At 43.1% G+C, this 19589-nt stretch overlaps 2 protein-coding genes across 3 annotated transcripts; one reads left to right on the top strand and one right to left on the bottom strand.

Annotated features, from left to right (window-relative positions):
* Positions 1-3021: 3021 nt before the first annotated feature.
* Positions 3022-14500, bottom strand: kbtbd2 (kelch repeat and BTB (POZ) domain containing 2). The gene is made up of 4 exons (XM_004551795.4): positions 14330-14500; positions 11197-11756; positions 7332-7497; positions 3022-7120 (listed from the first exon to the last, which is right to left on the bottom strand). The coding sequence occupies exons 2-4, from the start codon at positions 11367-11369 to the stop codon at positions 5561-5563; spliced, it is 1899 nt and encodes a 632-aa protein (XP_004551852.1). The 5' UTR covers positions 11370-11756; positions 14330-14500; the 3' UTR covers positions 3022-5560.
* Positions 14501-15356: 856 nt separating this feature from the next.
* Positions 15357-18520, top strand: LOC101474117 (bucky ball). 2 transcript variants are annotated; one of them, XM_004551797.5, is made up of 7 exons: positions 15357-15618; positions 15724-15876; positions 15971-17425; positions 17511-17567; positions 17880-17966; positions 18055-18128; positions 18287-18520. In XM_004551797.5, the coding sequence occupies exons 1-6, from the start codon at positions 15612-15614 to the stop codon at positions 18084-18086; spliced, it is 1791 nt and encodes a 596-aa protein (XP_004551854.1). In that variant the 5' UTR covers positions 15357-15611; the 3' UTR covers positions 18087-18128; positions 18287-18520. The 2 variants fall into 2 exon arrangements, with proteins under 2 accessions (XP_004551854.1, XP_023011228.1); XM_023155460.3 differs by having other exon boundaries at positions 15358-15618; positions 18055-18124.
* Positions 18521-19589: the final 1069 nt, after the last annotated feature.

Below are 19589 nucleotides of genomic sequence, written 5' to 3'. Positions count from 1 at the left end.
CATGCTCTGTCCAGTCCAGTTTTACAGTTTTTGTTTTCTTCTTCACGCTTCTTTGGACATTGACTCATTTTCTGGTGTTTTGATTTAGAATTAAGTATGTTAAATTGCTAACTGTAAAGAAAAGCTGCTTTTTTAAATCCTCTAATGATATATTTTCATTTTGTATTTAAGTATATATATATATATATATATATGAATGTATTATGAATTCAGATTCAGATTATTTTCTTGACAGATGCTTTTAATGTATTGGAGAAGGACATCGGGTTAACTATATTGCTGTATTAAACAATCAAAACAAAAACCCACCAGACTTATTTTTAGCATACACGGGAGCATTTATTTTCCTTTATCCCTCTGGGTTTTTGTCTGGGAACAAATGTAGGTTAGTCCACCACCCCCCACCCCACCTACACAAAAAAAAAGCGCTGGTGTGTGAGTGAGAGAGGGGGGGCTGTTGTTGTGGTGGCAGCACCACATGGCTCGACAAAAACACAGCACAGTGTTGTCCGACAACTGCACGCTGGCATAACGGGAACTCATGAATCCGACGACCTTGCATGTGGCTTCACCCACCGAATCCCTCCTTCAGGGGAACTCATTTATGTTTTTAAATGATGCCTAATGATTAGCAGAAATCTAAAGAGAAAACCCTTAGTTCCGTTTCTGGTACATAAACATCGATGTTTGTGTTTTAAGTTCAGTTATTACCCAACTATTTCACAAATGACAGCATGTTTCCACTTTCAAAACCTTTCTCCAGACTCATTTCTCACCATCCTCAGTGGTGCTTGTCTATTAGAATTTTTCTAATGCGACATATTGGGTTCAGATACTTTCAAAAAGTAAACTAAATGACAAATTTGTCCAAACTTAGTGCTGTTGGGTAAGTCCTAAACTCCTGAATGTAAGCCTCAACATTACTGTTTTGACCATTTTTGGAGCGTTAAGGCATCAAAAGGACAAACGAGAAGAATTCCAGCTTATTCACTCAAGTTCGCTGAGGTGAAGCCTAGCAGACATCACTTGACCAGCTTCACTTTTCAAATTGGCCACACCCGACCCCAGCATCCACATGGATTAGATTTACAGTTGCAATGAAGCTGAAAAGGTTTCCCATATCCTATATCTAGAATCATGTTTATTCTGCTGCAAAGTTGGGCAGTTTCACATGAAACAGACTCTAATTACTGTCTGCAACACATCTCTGTGGAACAGGGGACTTGACTCAGCTAGTTGTACTCCTATATAAAAGCAAGGTTGCTGATGAGCTGTGTGATTTTGCAGGTAAATCGCTGTTGTGCAGCAACTGTGTCACTATTTGTGGAAGAACTTCTTTCAGATCTTAGGTTTTGGCTTTACTCTATGTAAGTTGTTAATGTGAAATAGATGGAAAGATTTGCAATTAATTTATCACAATCACTGTATAATCTCAAAGAGACTGCATTCAGTTGCAGACTGACTCAGTCTCGTTGCTATTTTATCACCACTTCAAAGCACCAAAACTGCTTCGGAGGCAGCAACTGACTAGTTGCAGATCTGGTCCCAGTCTTTGAAGCAACAACTGAAGTTGCAACATTTTGCTTTTGGTCTCCATCCCATTTTTCTACTGTGACTAACGTTAACGGGAAAGTAAATCTGAGCAATTTGACAGAAACTATTTTGTTTCTCGATTTCATGTTTGCAGCCTGGTGTTTCCATTTAATGGTATTGATGGCTTCACCAATATAGTATACAAACGCGTTGCATGCATATTTACGCCTTCACACCTATACAGGATAAAAGAATTTGATCAATTCTACCTTTTGGAGCTGTAGGTGTGGAACATCCTTCAAAACAAATGCTACACAGTTGTGTGGAGAATTTGATTACATCCATCAAACCACCATCCATTACTGTAAAGTTTACACAGTTTGACCTCCACTCAGCTGTTTAGCATTTGTTTTAAAGGAAGTTCCACATGTACAGCTCCAAACAGCACTGGCTTGTTTTTCTCCTGTCCACCCCTACATGTCTTTTTCTATCGCTAAGAAAAAACAATAAATAAAAAAAAGTAAATTTTTATTCTCCACATAGAGCTGTACCTTTGGATGTAAAATGCCCTGCTATTTCCTAGGCAGCAATTCTGTATTTGCTCGCTCAGTTTCTGTATTTAGCAGCAACTGCAACTTCACTAACGTCTGTCACATGAACCAGAATAAACAGTATGTAGGGGTGTAAGCAAGACACTTTGACTTCTTGAAAAAGTATTTCAGCAATGCCAGGCATGAAAGATAAACTTGCTTGACAGCATTTTGCATTATTTTACATTGAATAGCTCATTGTTTCAAGGTGCCGAAACCCCACAGCAAAGAATTTCAAAAACGTGCATTATTTTTGCATTTCTTCATCTAGCACCTATTTTTCAAAAATTGTATAACAAAAACAAACAAACAGGGAGTCTACTTTCAGGAACGTTTTTGGTATGTTTTTTAATAAATTAACGTTCATTCAAAATACAGTGCCAAAGGAATATGATGCAGCCAAACATGCTAGTAAGGTTCGTCATGAAGCACCTGTGCTCATGTTTTTAAAAAAAAAAAAAAGAAAAAAGGAGGAAGACCCCTTCCCTCCTCTAACCCCGCCCCTCTCCACTTCTGCTAGTGGTTGGCGGGACAGTTTCCTTAGCGAAAAAATCCCAAGGCTAGCCCGCTCCTCTCACAACCAATCAGCAGCAAGATTCCTCGATATTCACTTCGGAAAATGTAATTCAATAGGGGAGAAAAAACAAAAAAACAAAAAAAAAAAACAACCCACAATCACACTACAGTAAAGTCTGATATTAATTTAAAAGAAAAAAAAAACCTAATACAAAATAGACCTGGTTATTTCCCCACACTAGAACAGTTTTCTTTTAAACATATGAAAAATAGATATTCTATTATACATTTTATATATATTTCAGCAGCTTGGAAATAAGAAACAAAAACTTAAAAAGATGATGAGCCAGAAACCTGTTTGTACTGTGAATGGAGTTGTGTGTTGGAGAAAAACAAAGTGTCACGATCATGTCACGGCAGATCGAGTGAGGCGTTGACTGCTGGCTGTGTGGAAGACCGGTGTGCAAACCAACTCGAGGAACAGGCAGCGGCGGCGTGAGGGCAGAGGACAGAGAGGTGAGGGAGGAGAGGCGACGGGTGGCTGAACCTGCAGTCACCCTCTCTCTCGCTTTTAAAAACAGCCTCTCTGGCCTTTCCCAAAAACCGCAGCCTCTGCTTCCCTCATCTGCAGGCCTTTTGAGGAAATAAGTGATCCTGTTTTTTGAAAAAGGAAAACTCTGCTGGAAATTAAACTTCACCTGCTTTGTGACTGCAAGAGAGAGGAAAAAAAATAAAAAAAATAAAAAAAAAGTAAACCAGTGTTACTGAAATTTGAAGATGTAAGCTTAAACTCTTAGATTAGAAACTATTTCATTACCTCTGCAAAAAAAGTTAAAGAAAAGCAGCAAATCTTATAAAAGCTGAAAGCAGAGAATGACGCAGTTAAAATCTAATACAACTCTTTTTTTAAATTAAGAGTCAAACATTTTCTGTTTTAAGAATCAAATGGGGAGAACTGCTGCTTTTCTACACTTTTGCACTCTACACTCACTTTTGACTGACTTTAACTATGTTAACTTAACGTCTGAAATCAGCTTCTTTTGCACAGAGCAAAAGAAAAATGTTAAAGTGGATCAAACTGAGGTTCTCATGCTGTAAAGCCAGATTTTCTGCAGAGTATTCCTTCATCAGTAATGAGAGAAGAGGGGGGGGAAAGAACAGGAGCGGAGAGAGGGGGAAGCAACAATCTAATAAGGGGCTTTGGGGGGTAATTTTGGTACAGTTGCCATTGACATTTGAGTAGATTTACAAGTGCATCATTATCCTCATCATCATCTGCTGACGTTTAGATTATCATATTGTAGGAACTAGAGCCTGAACGACGCTGGATCTTTTGGTGTGGATGCTCTTTTTTTTCTTTTTTTTTTAAATTAAAAATTCTGTATATTGGTGTGTATATACACACACACACACACACAATATTAGAACCACCTGCCTGAAGATCAAACAGCTTTGACACCACTGCATTGTACTGCAAAGAGAACTATGATCATGATTTTAGGATAAGTTATAACACCAAAGCTAAAGTGATGTGATGCGTGTCTCCTACCAGTGAGTGGCAGTAATGGACCTAGAGGCTGCTGCACACAACGAAGCACGAAAAGCCAGCGGTGACTTAACGGCTGTCAACGTAAACGAAAATGAGATTTGACACAAACTCCGCCAGGTGAAACTAACAAACTGTGCCACAACTGTTGAGTAATTCCCAGTGAATATAAGAGTGCATCGTGCCTTGAAACGACCAGAAACCTCCAAAGAGTAAACGGAACTGAGGTGCAGAGCAAACTTTGCCAAGTGAAACTGAAACAAAACAAACTGTGTTACAACTGTTATGAACAGTGATATAATACTGAATAGTTCCCAGTGAATATCAGTGTGTACAGTGGCTTGAAATAACCATCATTGGAACGAAAAATAAATAAAAGATCAGCTTTAACGTTGTGGCTGATCGGTGGAAATACAAACCTGGAGCATTTCAGATTGTTCTCATTATTTATCATGGTTAAAATTACTTTTGGAGGCAGATCGCCGATTGCCTGACCACGTTTCAAAGCTGTGATTCCTACTCTGCTACATGTGCTGCTGACAGTGCTGAGTGAATGTAAACCATGAGTCCAGTGTTTCTCATGCAGACATGGGCAAAAAACTTCCATAAATTTAAACGCTCTTATTTTCAAAGCCCACTCCCTTCCCACCTCATGTTTCCCTACTGGCTGGCTCACTGTTGTGGTGGTCCTTGCCTCTCCAGCCTTTCCCCCTGTGGTAGATTTGGACAGCTGCTGGCACTGGTCAGCAGCTGTCCAAACCGAGTGATGAGAGACTCACCGGAGAGGCAGCTGAATATATTGCACTGTTATTTATCACAGAGACCACAGCAATTGAAAACTGCAGAGGAGCACCTTATAAAACAGTAATATTTATTTTACTCATTTCAGAATGTGACCACCACAAACAGAAACGAAATCTGCAGGAAACACTGGAGTCTGAGTTGCTTGGACGCCTGAATGACCTCAAACTTTGTTTTTTGTGTTACGTTCGTAGAAAAATATCGGACAAGACACGTGCCAATTGGGCACCAGCTGATATCGGTCGGGCTCTAGTTGGAACAGTATGACAAATGTAGGAAAATCTAAACACATTTCACTGGCAAAAAAAAAAAAAAAAAGAAACCAATGAACACGGGGAAAACATTTTTTTAAGATTACTAGTAATTTTGAGGGGGCGTTTTTTGTTGTTGCTCCAAACTTGTTTTGGGCTGCTCATCAGCAACAGCCTCTGAAGTCCAGAGCTCCCTCTACAATACAGAAAGTCAAACCCTTTTGTTTTCTAGAGTTCCAATGAGCCCCCTCCCCTTATTGTTTATTCCTTGGTAATATAGTCTCCTGCTTTAGACGGAGAGATAGGGGAGGGGTGCTTATGAGCTATACGTTAGGGAGGGCCACCAGCTCACCGTCCACCTCAAACTCCTCTGCGCCATCGGGGGAGAAGAGGTATGTTGGGGGTTTCCAGGGGGATTCCTCCAAACAGGAGGGATACAGCTTCCCCACCGCACAGCGGAAGTCCTTGCCTAGATCCCAGAGCACACGTTCCGACACGGGCTGCCGCAGGAACCAACGGTCGAGCTCCACGTCATACTGATAGATGGCATACTTGGCACGCTCGTTCATGTGGGTTTCACGCATGAAAATGCAGAGCGAGTTGAGCAGCACCACGGCCCGCACGCACGGGTCGGAGTAGCGCTTGGCAGGGATATTCGCCGCCAGACGCCACTCATTCTTCTTGACATCATAAATCTCCACAGTAACTGAGGAGCCGTCAATGGTGCTCGTTGGCAGACGGATGCCGGAGTTGCTGACAACGTGGAGCCCGCCGATGTAGAAGATGAGGTCGCCGAAGGCGGCTGCAGATGCAAAACAGCGGCTCGTCTTGCGCATGGCCATCTCCATCCAGGTGTCGGCTCGTGGCAGGTAGCAGTACATCAAATCGTGGGTCATGACGTATATGCAGTTATGCGCCACCACCGAGGTGCTCCAGTTCCAGGCGAAGGGTAGGGGGCTCATCATGGTCCACTCGTCCTTCTCGCAGTCGTAGCGCTCCACTGTGCGTTTATTCAGCTCTCCTCCGACATTATCCCCTCCGATTGCATAGATGAAGCCGTCGCAGTAGACCAGCGTGGGTTTGATTCGAGCACACAGCATGGGGGTTTTGGGCACCCAGGAGTTTTGCTGGGCATCAAACCAGAAGAAACTATCGACTGAGCGGAACACCGCCTGTAACTTGCCACTCTTGCCATGGTTGGAGATTGAGTTTTTGAGAGGGATCTGCCCACCAGCGATGAACACGTCATTATCAGGAGTCACAAGCGTGCCCACCTTCTGCAGGTCTCCCGGGGGATTGCACAGCTTGTACACCTTCTCCGCCTGTGGGCTGTAACACACTACTGTAGTAGGCACGTTCGAAGAAAATACATAACCGTCACTGTGGGTTTCTGACATGGCCTCCATGAAGATCAGCATCTCCTCCTTAGTCATGCCTAACCGTGGCTTGAAGAACTTGGGCATGGATTTGTAGAGGCCCTGAACCACCACAGACTTGTCGTTAGGCGGCAGACCCTGGAACCAGGCGCGCTGGGTCACCTCAGACAGTGCATCTATGCGAATCTGACTCAGAACCGAGGACAGGTGCTGTGATCGTGCCTCCATATTATACTCCAACCACAGCATAGCAGCCTCGCGCACAGTCTCCTCTTTTTCGACGTTGAGGTTGTCACTGCTCAGGATGTCTATGAGCAGCTCGTGGGACAGCTGGAGGAAGGTCTCCTGTCGGTACACTTTGGGGAACTTGTGCTCCACCATGCGCTTGGCGCTCTGCTTCAGCTCACTACAGCTGTAGAGGTCACCGATGCTCAGCATGCGGACGCAATTCTCAGCGTTGATCTTCTTCACCAGGTAGTCTCTGCACTGCAGCAAGACATCCTCAACCTAAATAGGAGAATAAAGGATGTGTCTTTAGTTTTAGTCTTCTTCATATTCTTATCTTTAAAGATACAAAATAAGGATAGAATTTATCGAGGCCACTACCAGAGCACTACTTTCAGTGGCGGATTGATACAAATTCAGATCAACAACAGAGCTCTTTGGCACAGAGAAATAGCACAGGTTGTTCCTTTTCTTTGTCCTTCACTGCACTGACCTGCAGGAAGCAGGCGGTCTCGTAGAGTGGCTCTACTGTGCTGTCGCTGATGGCCAGGTTGCCCGTATAGGCGTACGTGATGATGATCTGCAGGGTGGCCGCGTCCACGTTCCTCAAGTGGACGTGGGTTTGCGTGCTCTCGCTGAGGCCGCTCATGAACATTGCCCTGCGAGTGAAAGACCAGAACAACAGTGAGACGACAGTCAACACAGCAGCCGATGTAAGAGGAAGTGAAACAGCGAGATCTCATGTCAACTGAGGTTCACTGGTGTTCATGAAGATATGATTTTAATCATATGCATCACCCAATTTAAAAAATAAATAAATAATATGAACAGAAAACATTTTCCACACCATCTTAATCATAACTCAGAGCAAGATAACAGATACAATGAGCTCTGATGGAGAGGAGCCTGCTTTATCCAGTTTGTACTTTCCTCTCTTTCTACAGGTAACTCTGGCATTATAGCTGCCAGTTATCTAACATACTAATATGACACCCGTTTACTGACTTCTTAATATCTGTATAAAATTTCCAAACTAAGTTCAGCATTTCCCACACAAAGGCTTCACTTTAAAGTAAGTTTGTCACCTCCTTTTAACATTTCTGTTCAAATTATGTCTGACTGAAACACAGGACTGACAATTCTTTATCCATCTGTCAGGTTCTAATCGTGAGTCATTAATATGAAAACAATTATTAATCCAAAACTGATCCTGTTTAACGGGGCAAACATCCTGAGACACAAAAATCGGTGAAACAAACCATTTCTTACACCAGTAACGGCACATGCATGCTGGGTAACAGTAACTAACAACTGGTTGTGTTATGTCATGCATCTTTATATTATAAAATTATATGAAGACCAACTTATCCAAAAGTCACATTAAAGATACCGTGACCTACAAGAACACCAATGATAGAATTTCAGGTCAGCTGAGTTTCCTCCAACTTCATCACCTTGGGCTGCCTCTGCTCTGGAGCATCACTCCAACCTACTTCATGTATTTTTACATGAAGTCACCAAGGCTGAAGAGCAGACCAGCTTAAGTTATTTTCACCAAGTACCTTTGACAAAACAGCTCCAACTCTTTGTATTGGAGTTCATAATCTGTGGTAAACACTGCAGCATCACCGATTTACCTGGAACAGATGTTACTGCTGTCTTGTTGAACACTAATAAGCTTGTTTCACTAATACCAGATGACAAAAGGCGACAAGCAACACCCAGCACCTGGCTGGTAGTCTCCAACCCCCACATTGCATCAGCAGCCTCGGTGGGATGCCCACGCTGCCATGTTGTCATTCATCAGCAGCTGGTGCGAATCAGAGCCTCTTTACTGCATCAGTTCATTCAGATTTACAAATCTGAGAAACAGTTAGTGGCTTGAGATGGTAATTTACATTTATTTGGATTCTGTGCTAGATACAGAGTGTTCAGAGGCACCGTGTATTACTGCACAACTACTATTTTGGGGAGGCCAAAAGCACTAACACTTCATTTCCTTATGCCCACTTAAAATCCAGAGAATCCCCTGCTCTAAAAAACATCCGGAAGATAATTCGCAGTCACTGGTTGGAGGATTTGAAGCCCTTTGTGCTTGAATATATCAGCTTTTTGACATTGTGGTGAGCACTGTTGAATGTTGTTCAAGGGTGATAAACAGCTGACTACAACATGCTGCTCTAATTTTTATTTTTCAAAGCAATCACTGTATGAAAAAGAAAGAACTGCTCTGCCCACCTGAACACTGGCTTTTGGGGGCTGTGTGTCTGTGTGCTGATCACAACAGCGACCAAACCTGCCAGCCTGTATTACGCAATCCTGCAGGCATACCCCTGCACACCCCCACCTCCCTTGTTTCCCCACTTTTTGCTCTCCATCTTTCACCAGGACCTACGTGACCAGACTTTCCCCCTATAAACACAAGCGCTCTGCACAGACGCCCTCCATTCCTTGAAGAGAGGCATGCGTGGAGAGAAAGAGGAGGAATAGGCTCCACTTTAAAGAGAAAGTGCTGCGACACCTCTACACCCCGAAGGGGAAACATTTCCCATGTTCACACCAGATAACGACTGCATGGGAAACGGTTGTGAGAGGTCTGAATTGATGGGAGGTTTTTCTTGGAGTGCATGCAATGAGACAGGAAGGAGGTAGATGGTGTGTTCAAACGCTGCAGGAGCTCCCATCATGCACAGAATCTTATTCACTACACTGCACACTCTTTATCATGCAATGTGGTGTGGACAAATGAGGTCTCGGGGGGCTTTGATTGATATGTTTGCTTCATTTTTTCCCCCCATGCATAAATATTTCAGTGCCCGTACCACAAAGCAGGTTCAAAACCAGCATCTACCTACCTTATCACTGAACTTAGCTTAACATCAACAATCAGGCAAAAGCTCAATTTCTATTTCTGCACCGAATCCATGTAGAGTTATTGATGCAACTTCTGTAAATGGCCAACACTCCTCTAAAAATTCACCACTCAAACCCTGGTTCACGGTGGAGTTTCTCTTTAAATTCATTCTCTTCCAGTTGATTTGAAAAATGACAAGAGAAGAAGAAAAAGCAGGAAATGATTTATCAAATCAAACAATTTTGATCACTACAGGCACTACGTGTGATAACAGCCATGTATGTGCCAGTAATAATTCTCAGTTACTGCGATTCCTAGTAGCAATAGGAAATCTGGACAACGTGATAAACATGCACATAACACTTCCACTGCAGGTTAAACACATAATGAGGGGGTATCCAAAACCACCTAGCAAGTTTTGTTTGTCCAACATCCAAGTAGAATCCATGGCTAAAGACATCCACATACTTGCTGGATACGCCGCGACAATCATCACTGCTTGCAGCTTTATTTTAATCCGTTCTTACTTCTGCAGGTTTGTCACCGTGTGAGAAATTGAAGACATGCATCTCCTAATGTTTGAGTTAGCTGAGCAGGTGGTTTGATTTATGGGGTCTTGCAAACTTTAACCTTCCAATGTTTGACTTTAAATACAGTCATGAGCACTACTACTGTCAACTCTAGAAATTGTCTAGATTGTCTCCATCTCTGCTGACAGCTACATCATCTTTACATCAGCATCAACTCTCTGCCTCCATCTGTGTCTGTCCCGGGCTACATGTTGGCTCCTTCCCTTTTAGCTCGGCCGTGGTACATAGTGCAGACCAGAGCAGTTCAGTCCCTTAGTTTGGGCTCAAGCAGACCATCTTTTACACCTGTCTTCCTGGTGAAGGCTTTAATCAGAAACTGCTGCCCAAAAAACAAAAAACGTTTTTGTTGATAAAACAGACTACTTCTGTCGAACAGGCGGACACTAAAATGCATTTTACAGTCAATACTGACCTATTTTTAAAATGCATGCTTTCTAGTCCTGATGACAGCATGCATTTTAATAAGACGGTGTCTCAAAAACATGGCTTCCTTCATATTTTTAATACCACCACGATGAGCCTCTTCATTTTAATTACCACACTTTCGTTAATCAGAATCATCTTTTTTTTGGCCAAGTTCGTTCACACAAACAAGGAATTTGACTTCCTTCAGCTTGTGCTTGCTTGACAAACATTTTTCCTGGTTATTTATGTCAAACCCTCAACTGGTGTAGAGGACATTCCAGCACTCAAGTAACCCCATCCACTTGTTTTGTATAGAGCAGGTAACACTTGCTCTACTACAAGATGCATTATTCATTAAAACTGAGGGAGGTGAGCACCCACAGACCTCACCAGGCTACATAAAGACAGCATGCATACATCTCTTCGCATTTAGAGTCACAAGCAGCCCGAGGCTGTTAAAAGCAGACGCGCACAACGCGAGTTATTCCATCCCCGTGAGGCGCACTCACCTGAAATAGGAGCTACACGTGGCCAGGACCATCTTGTGACACGGGAACTCCGTGTCCTCCACCAGCAGCACAACGTCAGTCAGTAACTTCTGTTCATAGAAGAACTTGAGCTGCTCCAGCAGGGAGACAGCGTAGTCCGTGTTGACCGGCCTTCGCTCACTGAGATCCGACATGGTCGCATCCCATGAATCCCGCCCCAGTTTTGAAAAGTAATGCAGCCGGCAGAACCGGACTCCAGCCAACCAGGAGAAAAAGTTACAATCTTAAAGATTCAAGAGGATAAATGGGGAAGGGGGAGTGGGCAGGGGCCAACTCTTTAATGACTCCCCAAGCCCAAGTGGAGGCGTACAACACCTATGTCGAAAAATATCTGTTGCTCCTTCTGCTAGAGATGTGCCAAAAGCTGAGCATCACCACGAGGCATCCAGAGGAAGGGGGTCCGGGTTGAGGAACGGGCTGTTTCCCCCTTGTGGGCTTCCTATTTGTTGTCTGAGGTCATGCAGTGAGGCACTGGGGAGTGGAGGTAGAGAGAGAGAGCGAGCTGCTACATCAGTGCTTGTCTGTAAAAAAAGAAAAAAGGAAGCGTGAGTCTCACATGCAGAGAAACCGGCAGTAGAGGAAAAATAAGAAATCTACAAACTCTTTACATTCCTCTGATTTTCTTTAGGTTGTCTGAGCATTGAACACCCTGAAAAATTGCATTTCCTGTCAGAGTCTTAGCACTCACTTCACCCTCTCGTCCAGAAACTGCACTGGCAGCTGGTCAGCGAGTACAGCCGTTTTCCCACATGCACTGCAGCCTTGAATTCTGAGGAGCTCTTCAGTGAGAGCGCAAATAACGCTGACATTAGTTTGTCTTTAACCTGCGCAGTCTGTGTGATCTCACACTAAAGAGTATTATCAGTTGAAGCACACCATTTCCTGCTGGGTGGGAAAGGTTAACACTGGAAAATATCCCCACCCGATTCGCTACCCGAGAAACATATACGTTTCAAAATCTGTAATGGTTTTTTATTTTTTGTGCAAAGGCACTGTTTCCCACACTAAATGCTGTTGTATGAAGTGATTTGGTGACATGACATGATGATGGTGAAGATGGTAAATAATTACACCCCAAAATTCACAAAAATATGCAATCACTGCTTAGTGACTTAGACGATGAAACAACAAGAGATGCATGGATCTAATATTTGTATTGAATATTGGTCTGACTCAAAAGATTGGGCTGGATAGAAATGTTATATTACAAAACTAGAGAGAGTGCAATTGAACCGAGTCTGATATTAGCTTACAAAAAGATTCCCAGTCACTCAATTTAATTTAACACTGGTATGGAATTGCTACTCAACATCGACAAATGCCCAAAGCCAAGCACCTGTATCGCGCTGGAACTGGTAAGAGTAGGAAAAAGCCAGAAAACAGCCTGGCTAGAAACTACCCAAAACCCTTCTAAGAAACAAGACAGCATTTGAATTACATGGATTCACAGTTTTTTTTTGTAAAATTGTTATTGAAAGGCTACAATGTGTCTATTTTTAATAGTCCCTTTGTAACTCCAGGTGTAGCAGTCACAAAAGACATGTTTTGTTGTTTGCTGGTGTACAGCATGGCTTCTCCATTGGTGCAAGGGGTTACCACAGGCTCCTAACTTTTATGTAGCAGAGTTTTTACACCAAACGCCCTGTCCTAACACAATCCTAAAGTAAACCACCTTCACAGGAAACCCAAGTTTAACTCTGATGTTATCTGGATAAGATCAACTGGTTTACGGTACAGACCTCAGGGGTCACCGAATAGTTAGGTGAGTGCGTTAAAGTCTTCACCAGTCACCAGATCCTAACTCTACCTAATACCTTAAAGAGTTTCTGGATTTTAAAGCACTCTCAATAATCACCAAACCATTTTGCCTGATCTGATCTCATTTCACCTTTGTTCACAGCTGTCAATTAAACAAAAAATGAGTGAAAATCCTCAGGAAATAACAATGTTTAAAAAAAAAAAAAAAAAAAAGTTCTATATGCAGTTACATCACCAGTAGCAGTGCCAAGAAGCAAGGAAGATGGGTCACCACATTTTGCCAGAAAAAATAAAAAAAAGCCTTACTAAGCCACACTGAAGCAGGGGTTTTCCAGCTCCAATTAGTCACCTGTCTTGAACCTCAACCTCACCCAGGTCTATGAAAATCTACCTTGGAGTATAAGCCGCAAAGGTGATGTTATTAAGAAAAGAAAAAAACCCCGCTAATAATCTTTACCTAACATATGTTACATCAGTCTGCAGGCTAACGGATTCGGGGTTATGCATCGGTGCAATTTACTAGCACGTTCCACACACCGCGGAAACACTCTGCTGATGCAGAATCTAAGATCATCTATCTATCTATATTAACAGCTGTCAACTGTCAAGATTGATACAACTCCATCCACATTTATGCGTCTACAGGGTTTCTTCCACTTAATGCGGGCCCAATCTGCACGCAACACCTTGGAAAACGTGCTTTTTACGCAGCCAGCCAGCCAGCCACCGAGGACGCAGTCAGCCTCACAGCCTGCTAACAGGTTATCCTGCAGATAAATACTGAGATATTTTTTCAGTCCGGCCAAACATTTTTCGGACCACACTGAAACTGGACTGCTAGCTTCGTTAGCACGTTCCACCACGTCCAAAACAAACCCCGGTGCTGTCTAAAACATGGAGCCGTTAGCCAGATGTTGAAGTTGGCAAACAACACGGGGCTATGTTTCTTACGTGTACCTCCACAGAGGTGGTCCCCCATCTGTTGATTACGATAGCTAGACATCTAGCCTCTATGTAACGTTATATCACTGGCTCAAGTAGTCACCCGCGGCAAGTTAGCAACTATAGCTTCCCCATTAGCTTCGTAGTTCCGGTGTACCTTACCAGTTAGCTAGCGAGAAGGATGAGCCGGCAGTTATAGTTAGAAAATCACGGATATAATATCATCAACTCAGCAAAGAAGCTGCTATGAAAAAAGGGCGTTATAGCAGTAGCTAACGAGAGTGGTCATGTTGCTAACACGCACACAAACTGCTAGGCTAGCTGCTAAAAGAGCTAAATAAGCTGAGCCACTTCTCGCGCAGAACGCCTAAAAAACAACAAAAATTTAGCTTACTGTAAACCTTAGCAGGATCCACACTCTAAACCGTCACGGGATTTCTTCCCATCAACAGAAGGCGTGCAGTGATCTCCCCGTGCCGAGCTGAGACGCTGTGTGGAAGGTCCGAGCAGCGGACAACCTTTTAACGCATCATAAGCGCCTCCAAGACAAGAGGCCAACAGAGGATACTGCGCCTGCGCCGGAATCAAGCGAGCTGCGTCCTCTGATGAAGAGACAAACAGCGACCCCTGCAGGACTGAGACAGACACTGCACCTGAGAAAAACAATTATGGACATTTATTTTAGAACCACCGACAAGAGCAAAGTCCCCTGCATTCTTATTTATTAAAAACATTTATTTATTAACACTTAACAATAAAACCCTAGTATTTTATTGATATTTACAATAATAGATAATATAATTTTCATTAATCTTACGGATCTAAATATATAGGCAAATAATTATATGTGACATTAGAATTAAGCTTTTAATCAAAGATTTGGCTCTACAAAGAAACAATCAAATAAGTAAATAAATACACAGAATCAAAAACAAAAAGACGTTTTTAAAGGATATCATATTAACCATATTTATTCGTGAGTTTTAGTATTCATTAGCCATGATCTCTTTGTACTATTCTGAGCCCTTTTTAAAAATCGATATTTTCCTTAACTGACTTTGTTCGATTTTTGTTTAATTATGTCTCCCTTCGGCTAATAAAATAAACATGTACAGCACTTTGTGAAACTCTGGTTTTATGTTAAAGTGCTTTAGAAATAAAGTTGGTATGGTATGGTATGGTATGGTATAAAATACAATAAAATAAAATAACTGTCATGTCGATGTCGGGTGATGGTCTGAATTTGGCATGTTCAGACATAACTGTCCGGCGTAACATAATTTAATTGACTTATTTACTGATGCCGACTCTGTATTTTGTGTGTCCGTTTTAGGTTGTAACCCCCTGGAATAAATCCTAACTATTCATTTATTTACAGGTCGCGATGCTGATTTCTCCGTTTGCACTTGAATCAGGCAGCCCTGCAGGAGTTGCAGCTGTTTCCTATATGACTGATTAACGGAGATGTTTCAGCTTTGGTTTATGGTCGCGTCATGTGGACCTGAGTGGGAAGCCTCTTTACCGTTGTTTGTTTAGAGGAACTTTAACTATAGAAGGAGAAAAAAAGCAAACAAACGAACGAGTTTAATTTCCAGAAGCTTGGGGATGTTTATGTGGCTGTTTTAATCCCTCTGGAGGTTTTATTTCTGACAGGCTGAGCAAGAAGGAGAAAGAAAATGGACGGTAAAGGCAGCCTTAAGTATCTCATCTCATGCTGATTAAACCTTTAATTTAATAATGGATTATTTACTTATTGCTTGTTAATGATCTTAAAACACATTTTTGTAGATGCAAGCAAACAGCCACAATCATTTGGGAGTGGACAACAGAGAAATCACCATCCCAGACCTTTTTTCTATGTCCAGCCACCATCTCAGCCCTGCTACCTCTATCCACAGTGGCAGCTCAACAACCCATACAGTCACTTTGGTCTGCCTGGAGGTATGTACACTCATCCACTGTTGCATTAAACCTGCAGATGGTGCATGCAGCTTCATTGCCATTCATTCCCTTTATCTTCTCACCATCCTCCCAGCTTTTAACTTTGGCCGCCCCTGCATGCACCCTTACCAGTACATGCAATACCCTGGCTTTGTTTTACCACATGCTCCTATTTACCCGATGGATTACAGGCGAATGTTTGAGCCTCGCTTCCACGCTCCTGTCTGGGGCGACGTACCTCGCCAGCAGCAGCATCACTACCATCCACAGCCTCATGGCCGTCGGGAAACGGCCTGCTCGGAGGCCCAAACTGACCCCAGCGACGCTATAACCAAGCTCATAGAGTGCCTGGATAAAATTCGAGCCAATGAACTGCAGGGCGCCGAACGAGAACTCGACTCCGGAATTGCGTCCCAGTCCTCAGGAATGTTTTCTCCAGAAGAAGAAAAGAAGAATGAAGAGCAGGCTCGCATGTTGCATTCAGAGTCCACTACTGTGACCTTCGGCGGATCCACTGCAGCCGATGAGTCCAGCCAAATGATCTTAGGCACCCTGAGCGCTCAGGGATGTTGGGCAGGAAGACTGGAAGAGGAATTGCCCCTCGATAGCTCCTCTGTCCATGAGGAGTGTCCTGAGGGCAAGCGGTCGGCAGTAGATGGTTTCCTCCATCTTGGGAAAGAAGAAGTCATGGATATCCAGTCAGATGTCTCAGTGACTGATCAATGTGTTCCCAGATGTGATGCCGAGGAGCCGCGTAATTCCACTCCAGCCTCACTCGCCATTTCCTCCATTCAGCCATCAGTACAGGAGTCTAAAAACAGAGACCACGTCTCAACGGTGGAACATCCAGCAGTGTCTTTGGATGAAGCCAAAGCTGATCGGAGCTACCAGATCCTCAAGCTGCCGTTCGATGATGTTTTAACACCTGGATCTGCCGGACCTGGCCACCTCTGCTCCCCGACTGCTCCTTACTACTACAACTACCTGTCCATGCAGCCAAAACACGACCGCATGAGCGTCCTTAGTCCATCTCTGGATGAACTCTCCTCCAGAGATGAAATGTTCTCCACGGATCTGGACGACGTGGACCTCTTTCCCCAGCACCACATGTACGCAGGAAGGCGGCTCACCGAGGTGATTGGTGGATCTCCCCGTGCTGCTGAGGATGTAGAGGAAGTGTGGCGGCCAGGTACGAAGAGGTATGTGTGCGCGTGTTGTGGGAAGAGCCTCGCTAAAGGGACGGGCAGGAGCAAAGTTCACAGCTCAAAGATGTACATGGACGATGCTGGAGATTCGGAGGATGAGGGCAGATATGGACGAGGGTGCGAGCAGCCCATCAGGGTGGTTGTGAGGAAGCATTCTTCACCGAGGAAGACTCACCCTTTACCACAAAGGCATCCAGCCAAGTCTTCGTATAAGAGAGGCCTGTACAAAGAGCCCACGGATGCAGTGGACCAGGACGAAGAGAGAGATGGTTGCAAGCAAGAGGCAGGTGAAGGTGAGGCAGGCGAGATGGACAGCGGCGAGCTGCAGTGTAGGACATGTCAAGGTAAGTCTGAGCCAAGGACGCCTCCTTCTGTGATATTTTCAGATCCTTTCTGTTCATTGTAGTGACTCTGAACCGTCTCTCACAGAGAGGCTCTGCAGAGAAGATCTGACTGAAGGCGATGTGATTCCCAGGAGGAGACAAGGTGTGCAACTCGAAATGTTGTCCTTTCAAGTTTTATTGTTGCTTGGTTTTAAATTCTGCTCACCAGCATCAGCTGAGTGGTTTAGGTTTTCATAGTTTGTTTCTTATGATGTGAGCAGTGTTTGTCATATTTTAAAATAATACAATTTAAAAAAAAATGCAAAATAAACCATAAACTCTTTAGTCTAATTAACTAAATAAGGTGTGTTTTTACTGTGGCATAGTTTCAGTTTTCATACATTTCTACTGTGTGCATGTTGTTTTACTAAACTTTCACTCACTGTTGTGTCTCCTGCTTGCACGGGTTGAAAAGAAACAAGTGCTCAGTGGAAAGTGATGTACCACAGGCCCAGAGATGAGGCCCGTGACGACGACGAGCTGCCACCACACTGGAACAGAGGTTAATGCGTTTTTCTTTAGTAGGTAGTTCTTCTGTTTTAGATTTCCTGTGTGAATATTTAACAGAATCTACCCTGTTGTTTATTCAGGCTCTACAGTGAGAGGGGAACCGAGATGTTAATGTCCCTTGACCGACTTTTGAACAAAGTTTGTGGATCTGTAGGTGAAATTCAGGAAAATGCTTGATGTGATGGGGTACTTTTCACTCAGTTGCAGTGCTCTGTGCTGCTGTGGGGGGTCTAATATATTTATAGTGACTGACAACTGATTATATAATTTATTAAAGTGTGTTAATTTTGTTTTTCTTTTTCTCCCCCTCAGGTCCCCCCCAAAGGGTGTAAATGTTCAAGGATGTGTTTGGAGATATTAGGAGCACTAGGTGAAATGCACCGCACAGGAGGCCTATTTATGTTTGGTGAAAAAAGTAAAAAAAAAAAGAAGTAAACCTCAGTGACACTGTCTTGCACTATTCATGATTAACAGATTTCACAGAGGTAGTAACACCCGGGGGTGTGCCATTGTTTGGGGCCAGTCCAATAAAATGTCATTATTTAATCTTTGTGGTGACTCTTTTGTTTTTAACATTTTGAATACAGGTAGGAACGAATTACCCAGGAGTAATGTTTCCTCCATGCAAAACACAAAGTTTAAACAAAGCTGGCTGTATTATGTTGGCATGGAAAATATTCTCTTTTCACTTTACAATCAGCCGATCCGTTCGAGGCTGATGTTCTGCTCCCCTCAGTCTGTTTCTGAGGTTTCTCAAAAGGGATTGTTGGATTTTCTCGGTATTGTCCTGAAGACTATTAATATCAACCTGGTATTATCGAATGCCAAATTGTATTTGCAGACCCTTGAAATCACTGAAGAACAGTTTTGATTAACCTCTCAAAGGATGCTCTCCTGACCGGGGGGAGGCGGTGGGGTAGTCCAATGTTTTCTAGCTGAGCATCATTGATTGTGCTCTGGGCTTCTCTCATTCACTAGTGTGTACCTCCTTGTTTCCTGTCCTGCCTGTGAGCCTGAAGTTAATTTCTGTATTCCTTAGAACCATCAGGAGGATCTATAGTTGTGGAAGTGTTTTTACCTTCACTGGATAAAGGAGACAGTACACAGCTGGACTATACAAGCATTAGTGGATGGAGGACCGTTTAAGCAGCTCATCTGCTCATGTTTGTTATTTAATCCTTTCTTCCTCGTTTCTCCGTGTACATCTTGCCTTGTTGCATTATTTTATTAATTGAATTACAACATTAGCACTTTTACATCTGAGATCATAAAATACAGCTGTGTGAAATGTCATTTCATTTATATCACTTTAAAATGAGACTATATACCAAGCACCTGTTGCTTTGACTCCTTTTCCTTGTATCCCTTTTTCACCTCTTCTGCTTGCACCTATGGTGGGAAGAGGAGTCAAGGACACAAGAAAGTGATGGTTTCCCTTTGCTCTCTGTCCTTGAGTTTGCCCCCCAAAATCTACCTGGCACTCTGGTTGATGTTGTTGATGTTGGTTTGGAAATAATTACCTGAAGATGTGATTAAAAAAAGTTCATGGTAGACACATTGCTTCATGTGTTCTTTCAAGACATGCAAGTCATATGAAAAATAAAAATATCACCTC

This window comes from Maylandia zebra, linkage group LG9 (genome assembly GCF_041146795.1).
Source record: "Maylandia zebra isolate NMK-2024a linkage group LG9, Mzebra_GT3a, whole genome shotgun sequence".
Classification (NCBI taxonomy): Eukaryota; Metazoa; Chordata; class Actinopteri; order Cichliformes; family Cichlidae; genus Maylandia; species Maylandia zebra.
Note: the sequence above shows the minus strand (reverse complement) of the source record. Positions and strands in the feature narration are given on the sequence as shown.

Coding starts and splice junctions, on each gene's coding strand:
- kbtbd2 (XM_004551795.4), bottom strand. CDS start 11,369: ATGTCGGATCTCAGTGAGCGAAGGCCGGTCAACACGGACTACGCTGTC. Junction 7,498..11,196: donor ACGTGTAGCTCCTATTTCAG/GTGAGTGCGCCT, acceptor TTTCACTCGCAG/GGCAATGTTCATGAGCGGCC. Junction 7,121..7,331: donor AGACCGCCTGCTTCCTGCAG/GTCAGTGCAGTG, acceptor TCTCCTATTTAG/GTTGAGGATGTCTTGCTGCA.
- LOC101474117 (XM_004551797.5), top strand. Junction 17,426..17,510: donor GCAGTGTAGGACATGTCAAG/GTAAGTCTGAGC, acceptor CGTCTCTCACAG/AGAGGCTCTGCAGAGAAGAT. Junction 17,967..18,054: donor GCCACCACACTGGAACAGAG/GTTAATGCGTTT, acceptor TTGTTTATTCAG/GCTCTACAGTGAGAGGGGAA.